The 14,262-nt window shown below is 41.8% G+C and overlaps 1 protein-coding gene across 3 annotated transcripts in view; it reads left to right on the forward strand.

Annotated features, from left to right (window-relative positions):
• Window positions 1-14,262, forward strand: part of GALNT9 (polypeptide N-acetylgalactosaminyltransferase 9) — a 252,854-nt gene that overhangs the window by 151,057 nt on the left and 87,535 nt on the right. For all 3 annotated transcript variants that reach the window (XM_074606360.1, XM_074606359.1, XM_074606362.1), the window contains 2 exons: window positions 2,281-2,447; window positions 4,568-4,742. In XM_074606360.1, coding sequence (XP_074462461.1) covers window positions 2,281-2,447; window positions 4,568-4,742 — 342 coding nt within the window. The remainder of the gene's footprint in view (window positions 1-2,280; window positions 2,448-4,567; window positions 4,743-14,262) is intronic.

The raw sequence follows: 14,262 nt of genomic DNA on the forward strand, positions 1-14,262 counted from the left end.
AACTTAACCCAGGCGGGATAACAAGTTCAAAACAGCCTGTTACCAAAAGCAGCCCATGATGCCCCACAACGGAAGCAGTTGTAGAGAACCAAGGCATGAAAAGTCTTCTGAACCAGTGAGACCATGGAGTCACACTTAGGATAATAATGCATTGATTTAAAATGACGGAGAACAAATAAATCAAAAGTGGAAGTTGTGGTTTAGGTGTGCTGGTTTTAAAGCTTGAGTTAGAAATACCGATTTTCTCAGGACGTAAGTGGGAGGGTAGAGGAAAAATGCTGAGGATTAGTGCTAGTCAACCTTTCCGTCTGGACAGGAACATGTGGCTCGGTGCCCAGCTGTTTCAGTCCACTTACCAAGAAAACAAATACTTTTTACTCCAGAAAAGTTCAGGAAATTTCTTGACGAGAAGATAAAGGAAGCCCAGCCTAATCCACTGAGGTCTTGTACTGTTTCAGTGGTTCCTTGTCTTCCTGGGCAAAATACTTTGGTCCTTCTCCATATGCCTCTGCTTCTGAAATTTGTGTTCATCCTACCTTTCCTTTGATTGCTTGACCCTCTACGTTGCAAGTGCTGCTTTGACTGCCTCTCATTCTTGCTGTACTTCCTCCTCCTCCTCCTGTGCCACAGCCTCCTTGCTGTCTCCAGACTTTGGCTCCATGGTTTCTTTGTTTCCCTTCTTCCCTGCTAGCTCGGAGTGCTGATGCAGGTCCCCACCAGGATGCATGGCCTGGGGTGGGCTCCCTCCAATGTCTGGCTTCCACCAGCAATGCACCCACTCCCTGGGTACCAGTCCGATGTACTGAGATGCAGTTTGCTATGTCCTGCTGATACAAGCGAAGCTCTGAAGCAAACTGCTGTCAGATCGAAGATGTCCCTCGTCAAGGGAAATGTTGCAAGGTCCATGGTTTTTGCTGATGGCTTTTTCCTGTTAGTGAAGTGTTCCTGATGGACTTCTTTGATATGTTGATGTGGTCAAAAGGAAAATCACATTCAAAAAGGAGGCTGTGGCAGAGCATTCGCACCTCCTGTAAATCTCTGTCCTTGTTCCAGGTTTATTTTTAGACTCCATAAGAATGCTGCTTAGCCCGAAGTTTTACACAGTTTACAGTCCTCTGTATGGTACAGGCCACCAGCAAGCTGCCAGTAAGTAGCTATGGTAACACTGTAATCAGTGACAAGTACTCAGGTCTCTGAGCAAATAGTGCTGGGATGAGTAGGAATTATGAATAATTGCACTTTACTAGAACTCATAACTGATTTCCAGAGGTTACCCAACAGTCAAGCATTTGTCGCCCTCCCCATGGCCATGACTGCTGATAGTGTGGAAAAGAATTGATTATTATGCCACAGTAATGAGCAAAGGGGTCAGAAAGTTTGATAAGAGCAGGAAAAGTCATTTCCTGTGATATCATTAGCAGTATTTTAGAGAGCAGGTTCAGTAATTGCTATGGTAATTTTTGAATGGCTTTTGACTGTAAGAACACGTAGGTAATTTTTTAAAGTTAGCATCTTTGCTAGTGGGAGAGAATTCCACTAAAATAGGGCAGTATGGTGTTACAGAGGGGCATGGGCTTGGGAAGCAGAAGGTCTGCTTTGTGCTGTGTGACTTCTTCAGGCCTCAGTTTTTCTTCTCAAAATGGGCTGTGGTAACATATATGCATCAGTGAGCAAGCACAAAAGGAAATTGTGAATCTCAGGATGTAGCTGCCTGCCAAGGCGATGCCTTCGATGGAGCAGAGCTGTTTTGCAAATATTTCAGGAAGTGCATGCCTGTACAAGAAATATCATGCATTTGATATTGCTGCACAAACTGCAAAATTGGAAAGGGTGGCAAGCGCTTTTTTGATGGATAAATGCAGAATTTGCTTGAGTGGGTCCTGTTTTTAAAAGTATGAGATCTAGTTATGAGTCAACAGCAGACCTTCTGGTGGCTCCCCGGGGAGCACAGTCAGGCTATAGTATTGTGGGCCTTCTCCGGGTTGTTTTTGAGCAAAGTCATTGGTGTTCCTTTGGTTTTCAAGAGATGCTTTGAACCTTCCAGAGACTGAGAGCCAGTACAAGTCTGTGTGCATGCAGATACACTTTGGTTTTTCACTGAGTTGATGGAAAATGTGCTACTCCTAGCTATGTCACCTCTTTGGAGCTTTTACCTTTTGTTTGGGGTTAGAAAGAACAAAGCCTGCAAATCCCTATACGCTGGAGAGCAATGAGGAAAGGACACTCTTCAGTGTATTTTACCTCCTAAGTGGGTTTTAATTCTTTCTTTCTTCTCTCCAGGTGCAAACAGATGACCTACCCGGATGACCTCCCCCAGATCTCTGTGGTCTTTATATTTGTAAATGAGGCGCTGTCTGTCATCCTGCGCTCCGTGCACAGCGTGGTGAATCACACCCCATCGCACTTGCTCAAGGAGATCGTTCTGGTGGATGACAACAGTGACAATGGTGATCATACGTAACTTTTCCTCTAAGTACTGTATCCTGTGTGGTCAAGGGACATGAAATGTAAATCAAAGGGAGTTAGGTCACTACGAGCTGAAATGCTTTTTCTTTTTTTTTTTTTTTTTTTTTTTTAATGTTGGGATGAAACAGCATTGAGTCATTCTGCATTTAAACAGCTGGAGGAGGAAGGTCATACATGCAACCACTGATTTATGGCTGATAAGCTAGATCCTAAGTCGGTGTAAATTAACGTACCTCTACTGAAGTCAGTAGAATGTACAAGCGTTTGTGTTTGTTGATGAGAGGGTTGATTGAGCCACTTGCACAAAGCTGTGCGTAAATATTCGCTATTTGTGTAACGAGTAAATGTTATGTGGATAAACCCTGCTGATTTCACTGAAACTCTCATAGGATTAATAACGTTTGTATAGGCAATCTTAATATAGAAATGACACTTTTCTCCAAATTTTCAGATTCAGAGGAATCATTAATAGACTAAAAGTTTAAATTCTGCTTCCAAGGAAAAGTGGGGCTACAGATTCTCCTTAAAGATAGTTTTTCTCTTGTGCATGGCAGCACACTCTGCTTCTTCATGATTTAAATAGGTGCTGATAATATCAGATTTTGAGTCTGGTTTGGTGGGTTTTTTTGAGGTAGGGAGTAAATTAGACTATGAGAATGAAAAGAATGGGCACAAAGCACATGCAACTTTCAGGTCATCTGGTTCATTAGTGTAAAAATAACCCTTCTGTTACAGCAATCATAAATCAAAATATTGGTGAGCTGTTGATCAACATGTTTCGCGGGACAGTCAGGTTTGAAGTTTTAGGATATGGGTGACTAGCAGTGTTGTTGTGTTTTACGTTGTTATCCTTGGACTTCTGAAACACTTGTGTCTTCTCAAACTGTATTTATTAAAATAAGATTCAAGTTTAGCATTTCCTCCGCAGATCAACAACTTTAAATCTGCTGTTTTAAGTTGCTGTTCCTCTTCAGGATCCCTGAAGAGAAAGGAGGGTTGAGAGAACAAATCAATAAAACAAAAATAAGTTCCAAAACCTATAGATTTAAGAAACTTTTTGTCCGATTCTGATTTCAGTTACGGCAGCGTAACCTATAGAGTAATTATGTGAGATTGCAAAGTGTTCGAGTCAATGTAATACAGAGGAGAATTGGACTCACTGTTTCTCAGTGAACTCTTATATGGCTTTTCTCTGTCATTCTTCTAGATAACTGGAGATTTATCAGGTCTTTGATTCTGATGATAATGATTCTACTGTGTAATATAGATCAGAAAAATGAGGCTTCTAATGTCCTGGAAGCTCCTACTAGTTTTCCTAATAAATATATTTGAGTAAAAGCCTCATTATGAATAAGTTGCAGTGTAAATGAATTACCAAACTAGATGGATTTAAAAAAATGGAGAGACCATTTTGGTAATTTGCCTATTTACAAGCCTATTGAAATGAAGCTGAATAAAGGAGTGAATGAGTTCTGCTCTGTGGTTGAATGCCTGAAAATGAACAAAAGAGAAGTCTATTTGAAATCTTCAGTATCCATTTAGTTCAACAGGGAAGAAGCCTGGTATTGAGGAGTCTTAATTTTAAGAGTTTTCCCTTAAATATAATTAAGGGAAATTAATTGTGATCTGAATTAGGTCTTGACCCAAAATCCATGGAGGTTATTTTTCAAACTCTTATTGAATAGCATAAATCAGAAAAAAAAAAAAAAAATCACCAGTTCCACTGCTGTAAAGTCAGAATTGCTTCTCCAGAGGCCACTTGTAACCTAATGGAAATCATCAGAGAATTAGAATAGTGATTATTTAATAATATTTAGGCAAACTACCTCTTCAAAACAATGCTCAAATCCATCAGGCCATATTAAATGTGTGCAAATCTCTGATGGGTAGAGAATTTCTCTGAGCTGATAGGCTGGAACTGGCCCATGCCACAACTGTGGTACTTTTTGTGTCTGTGAGACTGACTAAGGGTTTAGGAATATTTTAGGATTTCTCTCCCTTTCTATTGCAGAATATATCAAAGTAAAATGTATCAAAGAATATCATAATGTTGAAGGGCTTCTCTCATTCTGAATATTTTTGTGGGGTTTTTGTCCTGCAGTTGAGCTAAAATTTAATCTGGACCAGTATGTCAATAAAAGATACCCAGGTCTGGTGAAAATTGTGCGCAACAGCAAACGAGAAGGACTGATTCGAGCCAGAATCCAAGGCTGGAAAGCAGCAACCGCTCCTGTCGTCGGGTTCTTTGATGCCCACGTTGAGTTCAACATTGGCTGGTAAGTTGTTGGCTGTTCCCACAGGGTGAGCAGTACTGTCACACCGTGCTCCGTGTCTCAAAGGCTGTGAAAGAGATTTGCTCAGCAGTGCGGGAGCTGAAACCTGTAGGGATGAGACGGCCGTAGGCTGGTGTTATCACACTAGCAATTACTTTTGAATAATATTCTTGATTATTGCAACATTGCTGACAGCCTTCTGCAATGCCTGCAAGATCCATAAAAAAAGCTGTTGTGCGTGGTCTAGTAGAGCTCAGTGGAGAGAGGAGTAATTTAAACCGCAATGAATACGAAAGCTCCAAAGCAGTCAAATGGGGAGACACCATTAAGGAGGCTCTGGGCTGCAGGCAGATGCGTGCTTTCAAGTACCTTTTTTTTAATCTCCTTGTCATTTTCTGTCCTTTCTTCTTAGAAACTTGAATACCGGTCTGATCTCCTCATAAATTTTCTTGCATTTACATTTGAGGGAAACGTTGAATTATTTCCTTCATTTTTAATGGGGCTTGAAATTAGCATGCTTTTCTACATCCCCTTTGTTTTGCAAGGAAGCAATATTGACTGCGGCCAGCACAGTTTTGGGCTTAATGGGACAGATCCGCAGTTGGAATAAAACTTTGTAGCACCACTTAGTGGCCAATATTTGGCATTATTGGAAGTCTGGACTGAAGGAACTGATATGTACAGTCAGCTGAAAAAGGGCTGCTGAGACCTTCAGTATGTAAAATGCGTATTTTCCAGAGGTAGGCTGGTGTTTGATAATGATGATGCAGGGTTATGGTGGAGCTGATTATGCTCTACAGTTCTGGGAGATGTCCCCAAATTAAAACTAAAAATAGCTGTACTTATAACCAGAGAGAAATTTAATTGCAAAGGAGTGAAGTGTTTATTTTTATATGTTCATGAATATCTTTTTAAAATGGAAGATGCAATAAAATAAGTCTTGTAGCGCACCTGGTTTATGTTCACCCTATTTTTTTTCCCCTAGGACCATGAAAGACTATAATAGCGGTTGTAGTAATTTTCTAGAAGCTTAAGAGCTGGTTTCACTTATTTATTTATTTCCTTTTAAAGCGACTAGATCTTTCAAATCATTGCAAACGTTCATGTAGGGTAATATCAGCTACTGGACAGAAGTGGGGACTGGGGAGAGCGTGCTCTGGGGGCTGTTCCCAGTGCTTGTCCTGCCCGAGCTGCAGTTTGCTGACGCTTGTGGAGAATTTTGTTATCACTTCTATAGAAGGCATACTGACGTACTCTACCCAAAGAAGCTAGGCAATGCAGTCAGTAAGAAAGGGGTTTGTGGTTGCTTTTGGGTTTGTTTGGTTTTGTTGGGTTTTTTTTTAACCTTACTGCTTTACATTAATGTCAGAAACGGTTGAAATCAGCATAGTAAGAACCTGGACTACTTAGTAAATCATTTAGTAAATCAGAGTGTGTGTCTAACCGAGATAAAAAGTGTTTGTGTTTACTGCATCCTCCCTGGTGTACTCTCCTTTCAACAAGTGTGCTGAAGTCTCAGTACTGCTGCTGAGCCAGGCTGTGCAGCTGCTTGGAGACCACTTGGCTTCTGGAGTAGCCGCAGAGGATGAATGAGAATAGCAAACGTGCACCAGAAGCATCACGTATCCCGTTGTTTCAGAGCCACACGTGGAGGCTCAGAGTGTTCCCTTCTGGTGCTTCTCCTGTTGTTCCCCTCAACCTTCGGGGCTGCTGACAGCCATCTCAAACCTTGTTCTACCTGTTTCCTCCTAGTTTTAATTCTGTCCACCTTTGCACATGCAATTGCCTGTCATCTCAATTTTCATCTCATCATCATTTACTAGGAGGGACTAGAAGTTCCTTCCATCTGGTCTGCTTTATTTTTTCCCACTAGGTTAACATTACCCCTACTCCATAACTGTACAAACTTAGTAGTCACGCGGGAGTATCTTGTTAAAGTACTGCTGTTCTATTCTCCTACTAAGTCTCATCTTGCATGACTATTTCCCCCCATTTTCAATGTATATTCATGTATTCAGAGGCCACATGGATTGCTCCCACTCAAAGCTGTCTGTGGATTATTTGTGAGGCAATTAAAAAGAAGCCAATTCCTTTGCCACAGGAAAGTGCATTAGCTTTCTGTTTGGTTTGTGTTCCATCTAAAAGTCAAGTACCTGCGGTGCAATTTTTGTCTTCCAGTCTATGGCTGCTTTACCTGCCTAATCAGTTGGCAGATTAATTCATAAAGAATCAGAGAAGGTCTTCATCACTTTCTCATGAAATATGCAGGACTCAGACAACAAAAAAAACTTCTCTTTAAACAATAGTTGCCCCATTTATGGGTGAGCTTTTTGCCTTATATCGCACTGTAGCATTTTATAGGCTCTCACAGCATTACTCTCCAGGGACACTTCTTCTAAACTAAAATACAATCTGGTAAGATATAAAAAAAAAACTCTACAACCTGGCAGGTCAAATTAACTATTGAATTATTTATTTTGCTGTGCTTAATTGCTGCCTTTTTGCTTCTTAGGTGTTGAAATGTATTAGTGCAGAGCAGAGATTTTTCTACTGACCTGTTCCCCTTAAGGCTTTTGACAGCGTGAGCCAATACTGCTGCCGGGAGTGGAGAAGACCAGCTGAAAGGGAGGCCATTATTATTAATTCTCAAATGGAATTTTAAAATAAAATTATATGATAATGTATGTGTACAATTCGTATGTAAAATTCTGCCTGTCCTGCAGTAGAACCTTGTCTGTTTTTAATGGTTATTAATGTCAATAGGAGTCAGCATCTAGAGTCAGCAACCCAGCAGAATCAATAGGTGTGAAAAGCTCCTGGACATTCCTCTCTGAGGATATATTTTGGCTTGTATAGTTCAGTTTTCCCTTCAGTTCCGAAGATTTCGGCATTCCTGCTCTGACTTTTGTATTAGGTCCACCCACTGTGCATTAAGCAACACACAGCAGCACTGAGTAGAGACCATTGCACCCTGGCTGCTAATTGTGTTGCAGAAGATGTCGAGCATTACACAGACTCCTGTCTCTGAGAGGTGGGAAAGAATAACATGATAAGGAGAAGAGAACTTCACTACATTATATCTGGGAGTGGGAAAGAGAGATAGCAGAGATGGGGTGTTAATTCTCTGGGTGAGAAAAAGGACACATCGAGTGAAGGAGAGCAGAAATCAGTAAGTGAAAGGCAGAGACCACAATATATTAGCAGCCATAAAGAGGGTGCTAGGAGTCATAAAAGAAGACATAATGATAGAGTATTATACTTGCATTCTATCTTAGGAATTGCTTTTGCTCCTATCACAGAGGTAGTATCAGAGCACTGAATGGAGTTATGCAGTCCTGTAGTAATTAAAATTTTTCCAGACAAAGGGGGAGTATCAATAAGGAAGCAGTGGAGTAAAAGGGTTTAATCAAAAGATTTCAATATACCAGAGAGACGGAGACAGCCCGACATGATAAAGAGGACCTGAAATATAAGCCGAGTATCCGTCAGATTGTGCAACACACATCCCATCATTATGGGTTATCCCTGAAGTTGGAAGTGTTTAAAAAATATAGAAAACTGGTATTTTAATGAACTAAGAAGAAGAGGTAAAGATCAAGATCCCTAGGTCTGCGGATGATACTTTGCAGATGCTATTTTATACTGTAGTACATAGTACAATTTGCTGTAGTGGCTGTAAGCAATGGACTCCCAAGAAAGCGTGTAAAGAAAAAAGGAAGTTGATTTCCTCCTAATCATCTGCTGGCTTTGGTTATCCCAAGTACTCTGTAACAGAGACATGGTTATGCTTTTGTAGGGCAAAAGCCACGAGGTCTTTGTTCCCCTGAAAGCTCCCTTGTTAATATTTTCACGCAATGAACCAGAAGCCAATCTCTACCAGCAGTTAAACTCTGCATCCTCCCAGTTCAAGCTCAGGTGGCTCTTCGGAGACCTGGCAAGGTCCAGGTGGTTCTGTCCTTCTAGTGAGAGAAGTGCTGAAGGCGAGGGTGAAATTACGTTTGCAGCCCTTCTCCTGTGCAGTCCCTCCCCTCTGGCAGGTTCGCACCCATCACTCCTGCTCATGACGTGGTTCATTGCAGCATCCCTGGGACCGTGCGGAGTTTGACCTGGAAAGTTTTGTTTATGCAAATGCAAAGGAAAGGACATGTGTTTATTAAGGAAGGTTTTTTCTCATCTGAAGCCTCAATTTGGTAAGTTAATGGAATACACGTTTTAGATAGGAAAAGCGAACTAATATTATCTGAGCGAAGAGGGAAGTGTGCAAGATAAGCCATGTGGGCCTTGCAGATTCATGGGACGGTGCCAGCTTCCATACAGAGGACATGCCAGGAAAGCAACTTCGACTATTCATCTACCTAAACAACCTAGGGTGTTCATTGAAGCATCCTCAGTGCTTTTCAGTGGTGCAGAAAAGAGCTATTCAGATTTGGCAGCCAAAGAGCTGATCTTTAACTCTCCAGCACGCGTTTATGCCGCGTTCGCTCCATTCTGGCTGGGGGCTGCAGGTCTGAAACCTCCCCGGGCACACAGGAATGCTGATAGAGATGTCAGGTAAAACAGATGGGGAATTTCTCTCGCCTCTTAGAGACCGAGGAAGGGAGTATGAAATTTATTTATTTATTTTTAGTTCTCTGAACACTTATTTACAGGAAAGGCATTCTGCGTGAAATACTCCTCAGTTGGCCTCAGTGAAGAATTATGTATGTCAGTAGATCTGCTTGTCTGCATCTGATAAATGTATATTGTCAGTGAAATGTGAGGTAGCGTATAAAATCACATGCAAAATAAGCTTTCAGTTTACACAGATTTTTTTTCTTACATTTCTGTGTTAAGTTTTTACTTCACGGTACCTGACGGTGGTACAGCCAGAGTAAAATATGGTATTACACCCACTGAGCCAAAAAATCTAGCAGATGAGACCATGTTGCCTTGCATTTATGTCTTATAAAGACTCTTCCTTAAGTCCTTGCAATTCTGATTTGTGAAAAGGGGGCACAAAAGGTTGGATTTTTTAATATTAGTTCTTCATTTTTTATTGGAGCAAAAATTAGAATAGTGATGTTGGAGAGGAAAAAATGATGTACGTGTTTATCTCAAAAGAACCCAGAGGTTAGGATATTTGGGTACCCACTTGGGACTGGGCAGAATTCGAGAAAGACATTTCCCAATGCAATTCCTGTCATCTAGGAAAGAATCTACTTCTGGAAAAATTCAAATTTTTGCACAGACAAAGTGACATTGTGGGGGGCGGGGGGAGCTGGGAAAGAAGGGATTTATTGACAAATGCCTTGTTCTGTCGTTCTAATTAAGAACTGAAAAATATTCTGGGTTCGCTCCTCAGATGATGCATGTTAGCAAAGCGTCCCTGAAGTTGTGAAGGCCATTGAAGTAGAAGAGTTGGCCAGCAGAGGATCTGGCCTGCGGCATGCGTGTGGTTTCTCTTAGATCACGTGCATTTATTCCTATGTTGTGCCTTTTTAAAAGTCTGCTTGAAATCAGCAGGTGTTTTTACATATTTAAAAAGGTGAGTTATATAATCATGTGTGCTGAGGAGCTCATTGCTAACTACTTTTTATCTGTTTTTTATCTGGAAGAAGCTGTTCTTTTCAGCGTTGTGAAAAATCAGACTTCCCCATTGGTATGAGCTCTCCGGCAATCTGATAAGGATGTAAGACAGCATACAATTTTTGTTTGCTGTGGTTTCCCGTGGGGTTTGAGCCGTTCTGAATTGGCCCGATATTAAATACAGAATGCATATATGTTCAGAGACAGACTTACAATGGGATTAGAGAGGCCTGTGTGATCACATTATGACCCCTGCCTCGGCTCTCAATCTTCTTACAGGTTTATTCTATACTCGGGGTTAAATCCTGCCGTCCAATTCTTTTCCGAACTCTAATGTTTATCTTGGGAGCACTTACTCTTTGCCCACAGTACCGGCATTTCTGGAGCTCTCACTGAAGTCATCGTGGGTGCTCAACACCTTGGAAAACACAGTGTTAATCCAGAAATTGACCCACTGGTAGGCAAAAGCATTAAATGCATGAAATGCATGTGCTGTGTTTAGTGATGCGCTCATCAGTATTTGACAAATCCATTTATTGTGAATTTGTTCCCAATCAGATATTCCTTCCACAAATTCCCCAAGAGAGTTTTGGTAAGGAGTCGTGACTTACCGAGGCACCTGCTGTGGGTGCTTCTCCCAGCACGTCCTTGAGCCTGTGGGAAGCCCACTGTTGCGTGAAAAGGGGCCAAGCAGTTTTGGCAGAAGATAAACCCCCTTGCGTTCTAACACTCCTCACCGAGGTGGGAGGCTAGGTGCGGCTAGGCTTAAATTCTGAGTGATGCCCAATTCAGCACTATCAGTCCAATCGCGTTTAATATGTATTAAACTATCACGATTTGGATACACTAATAGTGGACTGCACCTTCAGTCTAGTCGTGCTCCTGAACTAGCACGGCCTCTCTGTAGTTTTGGTTGCGTTCAGTGAGAAAGCGAAACGACTAGCTACTTAAACAGTGCAGTTTATTTAAACAACAGATATACAGGTTCTTTAGGATTGCCGGTGATAAATGCACTGTCTGCAAAGCACGTGCAAATAAAGATATTGTTAAGTATACAAACGCGCAACAAAATTATAAGTGATACAGCCTGGCTATAAATGTAGGGCAGAGATTCTCTAGAGAAATTTCTAAGTCGCCGAGAAAGCGCTCGGTGTAATCGAAGTCTTACCCAAAGGCGTCCCTATGGGGGGGAAGAAAGGCTCAGCCTGTCGACTGATCCCGGAAATCAGCGATGGAATTCTTCGTGATGTTGTCTTCCCTGGCATCCCCTCTCTCTTGGGCTATTTTATACTATTTTTTATCTTCAAAGTGGAGTTTGAGTGACTTTAGTCATACGTACTTTTATTATGATTAATGTACTCAAGGAGGAGTGTTCACACCTCGGGGGCGGATAGCCTCCGGGATGGAGGTGTGTTTTGGTACATTGTGGTGAGCAAAGTTCGCACAAAGAACAGCATTTCATCAACATTTGACGAAATGTTGGCTCGGGTAGCGTGTAGGCCGCTTATCAGTTCCGTAGTACCATCTCGTCCCCATATCTGCTATTCGTCACAAGGGAAGGCCACGGAACAAGCGCGTTCCGTTCCATCCCTCATGTAGTTTCGCAAACAACCTTGTACAGGGAATCACAGATGTGGCATTCTTCGTGTGCCAGCTGCGGCTGTATTCTACCTCAGAAGCCTCTTGATTTTATGACTTTCCTTAATGTGTGAACAATGCTGTATTTTTGTATTCTTGGCCAATTTAGTAATTATTCCACACCCACCAAAATCCTGGGGCAGCTGTATGCTCTGTGGAGTTTCAACCAAGCACTGTCAGTGGCAGGGCCGAGTCCTGGGAATGAGACTTCCGCAGTGTGTTACTGTATTTCTGGAACTGCTTCAGAGAAATAAAACCCAAGTGAAAATACCCTTTAGCCTTGTGGAGTCTGTAAGAAAGCTAAATTTACTGGCCTTTCTCTTCTGGCTTTAACCATTCACCAGCAATCTATTCAGAGTGAGAGGAGGACACCAACAAATGTATATTTTTAGAGAGGATAAAAGGGAGGAACTTCTTGTGTCTCTCAAGTTCCAGCCCAGATTGTCTCCTTCGTTTTTATTAGGTGGAAAAAAGAACTGGGTGATGTGAAGCACTACCTTTAACGCTGAACCTTTTGATTATGTTTAGTTTACTGAAATCCATCACATCTGTAAATATGCCTGGGAGAATTTTTCCTCTTGCTCCAGTAAATAGCTTGTTAACAATGCATGCTACTCTGTGCTCATAGAGTATGTTGACTCAGAAGCAGGCTAGAAACCTAATATTTTTGTGTGTGTGAAAAATAGAGATGAATCTCAAAATTCACATCTGGCTTATGGTCCTAATCAGGCAGGGCTGAATCTTACCTCACCGCCAGCAGTGGCCACGTGGAAAGGAAATACTCAGACAACATACTGCAGCTCATCCGCATAGCACGTTGAACATACTTGCACTTCAGCAACCTCTTCCACTCTGGCCTTTTAGTCCCGGGAGCTGCCAAGAGCACCTGACTTCTGCAGATGCAGACTGAAAAAAACAAGTCAAGGGGGAAAAAAAACAGGGAAAGAACACTAGTGTCTGTAAAGAGGATGAGTAAATCTACATAATAATGTAGCAGCTTAAAATTAGGAAAAAAAAATAGAAATTACTAGGAAAGATTTAATCATAATCCTTTCAAAAACCTGAAGCAATTAGACAAAGCCAGAATTACCAGCACAGTTGACAAAGGATTTGATGAATGTGCAGCGCAGCTTACAGAGACAAAGACACCGTGTAAGTCCATTGAGCCTAATAGAGCCACTCCAAGGCTGGACTTTGCTAGCAATGAATAGCAATAAAAACCCTTCACATTTCATGGCTTACTTAAGATAAGCAATGTAAAGACAGTCCATTACCCAGTCCTGTTGAAGCTTGTAGTCCTTCTTCACTGGTCATTACCTAGGGATCTTGGCAGGCAGAAAAGCAGAGCGCAAGCGGTGTCGGTGGTGCAGAGGGCATTGGCAGAATCTGGGATTTCAGTGTGCCTGTAGATCTCACTGAGACGAGCGAGGGCTTGGCGTCTGAATACCCCGTTGCTATTTCTGCTGTCCCTGATCAGGCAAGACAAGCTGTGAAATCCCACAGGTGTACGATGCTTAATGAAAAGGCTCTCCATTCTGAGTTTTGCTAACAGAGAACTCTGCACTGGATTTTGTCTTTCCGTCTGTGACTCCAAGCCTGCTCTCTTATTTGTGGGTGTGAATGTATTTTGGAAGTTAGATAAATGTGTGGTCTCTCCAGACACTGAACTTTTTCCCATTCCTGATACCTGTGGGGATGTGATTTCCAGACAGGGGAAGAAAATCACCTCCATTGTGGGGGGTGGGATGTTGTGAAAATGAAGTTCCAGCACTTTCATACCAATTTACTCCATAACCTCGGCATGGCACTTCATCTGTAACCTGAGGGTAGAGTTGTCAACACGTGTTGAAGTGGTAATATCTTCATCATTCACATTTCTCAGGTACAAAGGACTGAAACAGAACTTCCAATGGACAGCTTTCAGACACCTCAGATTTCATGAAAGTTCAAAATATGAGATTTCCAATTAATAGATTGATAGAGATTGGTATTGCACCAAAAATTGCAGCTGGCAGTAAGAGAGTAAGAGAGACCCCAGGGCATTCCAGTGATGGGGGGTGCATTGATTTATTCCCAGAATAAATAAAGTAGAGTAACAAAACAATACAAGTTGCACACGAGATGAACATCTCTCTCGGAACCTTCCTGGCCAGTGGGAGTTTCTGCAACTTGCAGTGTCATTCTTCTCTTTCCACCATGCTTGTCATCATCCTTTTTATTAAAACTTCCGTGCTCTGTGTTATTGGCATCCAGCTGATAAATTCAAATGCCATTTTTCTACAGGAATCAAAATAAAACTAGTTTAACTCTCCCTGAATTC

Source organism: Larus michahellis, chromosome 13 (assembly GCF_964199755.1).
Source record: "Larus michahellis chromosome 13, bLarMic1.1, whole genome shotgun sequence".
Taxonomy (NCBI): domain Eukaryota; kingdom Metazoa; phylum Chordata; class Aves; order Charadriiformes; family Laridae; genus Larus; species Larus michahellis.